This window comes from Merops nubicus, unplaced genomic scaffold (genome assembly GCF_000691845.1).
Source record: "Merops nubicus isolate BGI_N331 unplaced genomic scaffold, ASM69184v1 scaffold7125, whole genome shotgun sequence".
Lineage (NCBI taxonomy): Eukaryota > Metazoa > Chordata > Aves > Coraciiformes > Meropidae > Merops > Merops nubicus.
The window spans coordinates 33,258-38,488 of NW_008608933.1; the positions used below are offsets into that span (position 1 = coordinate 33,258).

The 5,231-nt window shown below is 51.6% G+C and overlaps 1 protein-coding gene across 1 annotated transcript in view; it reads left to right on the forward strand.

Annotated features, from left to right (window-relative positions):
• The window catches only part of POLD3 (polymerase (DNA-directed), delta 3, accessory subunit), a 37,820-nt gene extending 33,252 nt beyond the window's left edge, over window positions 1-4,568 (forward strand). The window contains exon 13 of the mRNA XM_008940423.1: window positions 4,363-4,568. Within this exon, the coding sequence (XP_008938671.1) occupies window positions 4,363-4,568 (206 nt within the window). The remainder of the gene's footprint in view (window positions 1-4,362) is intronic.
• Window positions 4,569-5,231: the final 663 nt, after the last annotated feature.

The window sequence follows — 5,231 nt, forward strand, 5'->3', positions numbered from 1 at the left end:
GGGCACTTTCCAGCCCCTCTGCCCCAGCTTGGAGTGTTGCATGTCCAGCCTGACTGGATGCTGCTTCCTCCTGTGACCTGGAGCAAGCTGTGTAACACCACTCAACTGTCCCACGTTTGAAGTGGAGCTGCAGGCGTTCAGAACCTTTGTCTTTTTTTTTTTTTTTTCCTGAAGATTTCAAAACTTCAGGAGTGGAGTGTGGTTTCTGTAGCACTGTTGTCAGCTCAATTGCAGGGGATGCTTAATGTTCTCCAGCCCCACTGCTCTGCGTGGATGTCCAGGGCTCTCAGCCAGTTCTAGAAGATCTGTTGCTGTTGTGCAGCTTTTTCATGGTGCACAAGCGTAGATAGATACAGGCTGCTTGGCCCAGACTTGGAGCTGCCTGGATGTGAGTCAGCCTGTGTCTGTCTGCACCTGTCTGTGCAGTTGTCTTATGTTTCCTATTAGCTTTGTGTGTCTCCTTTGAAGAACCCTAAAGCAAGCCCTCAGTAACTGCCTGTGCTGGTCACTGAAATCTGAAGTACTGGATTGTTGGTTTGATGTTTGGGCCCCTGACTCCCAGAAGGACCTTGAGGGGCTGGAGCGTGGCCAGAGAAAGGCCATGAAACTGCTGGGGAAGGGTCTAGAGCCCAAGTGTGGTGAGGAGCAGCTGAGGGAGCTGGGGGTGCTGAGCCTGGAGCTGTGGAGGCTCAGGGGAGACCTTCTGGCTCTCCACAGCTCCCTGTCAGGAGGCTGGAGCCAGGTGGGGGTTGGACTCTTCTCCCAAAGAACAAGCAGCAGGACAAGAGCAAACAGCCTCAGGCTGCCCCAGGGGAGGTTGAGGTTGGCCCTGAGGAACAATTTCTTGCCCTTGAGGGTTGTCCAGGTCTGTGCCAGGCTGCCAGGGCAGTGGTGGAGTCCCCATCCCTGGAGGGGTTTCCAAGCCGTGGAGATGTGGTGCTGAGGGACATGGGTCAGTGGGGACCTGGCAGTGCTGGGGGATGGTTGGACTTGATGATCTTGAAGGTCTTTTCCAACCAGAATGATTCTGTGATTGTTGAAGAGCTGGACTTGCATGAAGCTCTGGCCTCCTTTGACTAGTTGTGTTATGGGGCGTTTTGCTCTCCCATCCCAGACAGAACCATTCAAACCCTTGGAAACAAAGAAGCCTTAGCTGGGGGTGTTGAGTTGAACACAGCCTTCATCCAGAGCTCACAGTAACGGCTGTTCCAGGCTCAGCTTCCAGCAAAGGGTGCTCTTCTCCATCTCTTCCACCCTTCCAAGCCTACCTGGCTGAGAAGATAGTCTTTTCTTCTCTTCTCCCTACCCTTAAAGAGTTTAATAGTCTCTTGTGAAATCCAGACCTCTGCTTTTACAGCTCGCAGCTGTGACAAGGGAGACATGAGCCCCTTGTTGTGCTTTTGGGTGCTGGATCCTCTGGGAAGGAGGGAGGGATGGAGCTGGGATGCTGAGGAGCTGGGCAGGGAGGAGATGCTGCTTTCAACCCAGCGCTCTGTTGCGCAGAGCTTGTCTGGTTCTTGTCCAGCTTCTCCTCCCTTTCCCACCCTTTCCATGCCCAGGCCTAATCGTTTGAAGGCCGAAGAACTTCCACATCCCCAGGCTAATGTAAATTGTTGTTATTTAAAATGTAAGTTTTTTTTTTTTCCCCCCTCTCCCTGCTGTCTGTGTTTTTACCAGGGACTAGCTTTTAGGAGACCTTCAGTCTTAACCTTAGGCTTAGGCTGTATTGGAGAATTCTCCAGGATTTTCAGTGATCATTTTCCCAAGTTCTGCAGTCGTAAGTAATCGGTGTCAAAACCCCAAAACTGTGTAGGCATTAGCCCTGAGGGAAGCTGAGCAATTAAAATACCTGTGGAGTGAAGTCCAGGGCAGGTTTCCAGACTGCATGTGGGGCTCAGTCGAGTTCCTGCCCATAGCCTACAAGCAAAGGGGAGTGACTGAGGTTTGCAGCTAGTGCACGTCTACCTCGCACTACCTGAAGCTTGAAAGGACTCGTGTGGGCTTGTTTATTGGTCAGTATCTGCACTTTGTGGGTAAATTCATCTTGGAGCACTGGTTTCAGTTAAGAGCTCACACACTTGGAGTTACCATGATTTTGGGGAGTCTGGCTGTGAGCTGAGCATCACTAACTCCCTCTCCTTGTGCCCATGGCTGCTGCAGACAGGGAATTTTGAAGTTCGGCTGAGAGCTGGGTCAAAAAAAAAAAAAAGGCTCTAAATGGCATCCCCTTGCACTGGGAGGGGATTAAGTGGGGATTTCAGAGTTGCTGATGGGGGAGAGAAGGTTTTAAAGCTCCGTAGGTGGCGGGTGGGCTGTCAGGGCTTGGCAGGGGTGGGGTGGGTTTACAGCCCCGGGGCAGGGTGTCAGGCCACTCCTCTTCCTGGCCTCTGGCTGCAGAGAAAACCCGATTGAATTTGCTGCATTAATACAAGGGAAAGCCAGTTTCCCAGAAGAAAGGAAGTTAGGACATCTGTTTGAAAGAATCCAGTCGCTGAATAAAAATGGCTTACTAGAAGAATCCCAGGCACTGCTGGGAAAGGCAATACAGCAACATTTCCTACCATCTGACCGTGGCTGACATCGCTGGAGCTGACTCCGGCTGCATTTCCCTGCGCTGTGGTTTATATCCCAGAGCTCTCCATCAGCAGAAGCTGACAGCAGCGAGCTGGCAATCCCTGCAGCCACAGCCCTAGGTTTCCAGCACCACTTTGGCTTTTTATGGGTTTTTCTTTTTTCTAAGGGAATTCTTTATTGTTGCCCCACTCACCCAACCTGCATGGAAAGAAGCTGCCCCCAAGATCTGGGTTCCTTTTCTTGTCTCTGAGATTCTTTGCTCTTCTCCTGACCCTCTGATGTGTGTGGTGCTGGAGAAGGAAGGCTGGGACTGGCTGTGGGTTCACTTAGCTGGGTTCAGGGGAGACCTTCTGGCTCTCCACAGCTCCCTGACAGGAGGCTGGAGCCAGGTGGGGGTCGGGCTCTTCTCCCAAGAAACAAGCAACAAGACAAGAGGAAATGGCCTCAAGTTACACCAAGGGAGGTTGAGGTTTGATATTAGGAAAAAATTCTTCCCAGAAGGGATTTTCCAGGGCTGTGCCAGGCTGCCCAGGGCAGTGGTGGAGTCCCCATCCCTGGAGGGGTTTCCAAGCCGTGGAGATGTGGTGCTGAGGGACATAGGTCAGTGGGGACCTGGCAGTGCTGGGGGAATGGTTGGACTCCATGATCTTCAAGGTCTTTTCCAACCAAAACCATCCCACGGTTTCAGGACAATCTGGTCTTTGGCCGCTGTGGAAATGAGACCAAGTCAGAATGGTGGCTTTTAACTGTAAGGTAGATGTTCTATCATCTAATGCTAAACTACAACTTCTGATCTCGTTCAGAGTCACCACTTCTGACACCTGCTTCTCAGCCTCTGCAGGACAGATTGATGGCTACGGTAGTCACTGGTAGAGAATTGTTTTAGCTGTGGAGGTCTCCAGTGCAGCTGGACCTTATCTCTAGAAGAGGACAGCACCTAAATAGCTTTGAAGAGGGAAGTGTCCTCTCAAGAGCCGTTCCCCAGTGGGGAGCCTTGGGGCTGCTCTGGAAGGTGTGCGTATGGCTGGCAAATTAAGGTGTGTGTGACATCAAGCTCTTCTGAAAGAGCTGCATGACATTGAAGCTCCCAATTCTGGAAGCTTAATGAAAACCTAACTCTGGGATTCTTCATGCACTGGGGTGAATGAAGATGAGTGTGGCCAGCAGGTCGAGGTAGGTTCTTCTGCCCCTCTGCTCTGTCCCAGTGAGGCCACCTTGGGACTATTTGGTCCAGTTCTGGGCTCCCCAGTTCCAGAGAGACCAGGAGCTACTGGAGAGAGTCCAGTGGAGGCTGCAAAGCTGCTGAGGGGCCTGGAGCATCTCTGTGCCAGGACAGGCTGAGAGCCCTGGGGCTGCTGAGCTGCAGAAGAGAAGCCTCAGAGGGGATCTGATCAATGCTGAGCAAGAGCTGAAGGGCCCTGGGGGGCAAGAGGCTGGGGCCAGACTCTTGTCAGTGGTGTCCAGAGACAGGACAAGGGGCAACAGGCACCAACTGGAACCCAGGAGCAGGAGGAGAAACTTCTTTGGTGGGAGGGTGGCCGAGCCTGGAGCAGGCTGCCCAGAGAGGCTGGCCCAGAGAGGTTGTGGAGAGATCCCAGACCCACCTGGACACCACCCTGGGCACCCTGCTGTGGGTGACCTGCTGGAGCAGGGGGGCTGGGGGAGATGATCTCCAGAGGTCCCTTCCAACCCTTCCCATTTCCAGCTGAAGGGCTGCAGTAGGGAGGTCTCTGCTCTTTGATACACCAGCTTAACCATCATCATCTCTTCTTCTTTTCTTTTAACCAGTGACTGAGAAGGTTTACGAGAGCGAATCCTGCACAGATAGTGAGGATGACTTTGCCAAGTCCAAGCCACCAGCTCCACACAAACAACCTCCACTGCCTGTGAAGAAAGAACCAAAGGAAGAAAGGAAGAACCTGAAGAAAGGGGCAGCCGCTGCCAACAGGGCCAACAAACAGGTCTCCATCATGGGTTTTTTTCAGAAGAAATGAGCTGGGCCTTTCTCCTTGTCCTCTTGGCAGCTTGGGTGGCTTTCTGAAAGCTGCTACCATGGAGGAGGAGAACCTGCAATCTTCAGTTACGTAAGATGTCTTGCTTACTGTGTAAGTAAGCCCTCTGGACTAGATTCTGTATCGGAGGAGAGTCTCGGTTGTCACTGCAATCATCTCAACCATCTTTACAAAGCAGCGTGGGAATCACCAGCCAGGAACAAAATCCAGAGGAACTTTTCAAAGACTGCTCATCTATTCACATGCAACTTCATTTTTTCAGTAGGGCCTTTCAGTGCTGAGGGTCTGTTCCGTGAGTGGCAGATGGACTAAATTAGGAGTTGAGTTGTGACTTTGGGTGTTTGGGTTTTTTTTTGTTTCCCCTCTTTTTACATCCCTGGCTCTCCAGATTGCCCCAAAACGTTCACGTTGCCTGGAAGCTGGGATGTAGCAGATCTTGAGGCCTACACACCAATATTGAACATCTGCTTCAGCTTTGACTGAATGAAATGAACTTAATTTCCCCCCGAAGACTGGTAAATAGTTTTTGCTCTGCCTTTCATAATCTTTTTTTGGACGAAGCAGTGCATATAAAATTCTCTTCCTCTTCTCCTCCTTGAACATGTCCTCTGTGAAGGGCTTGGCTGCCTAATTATAGATCAGGAC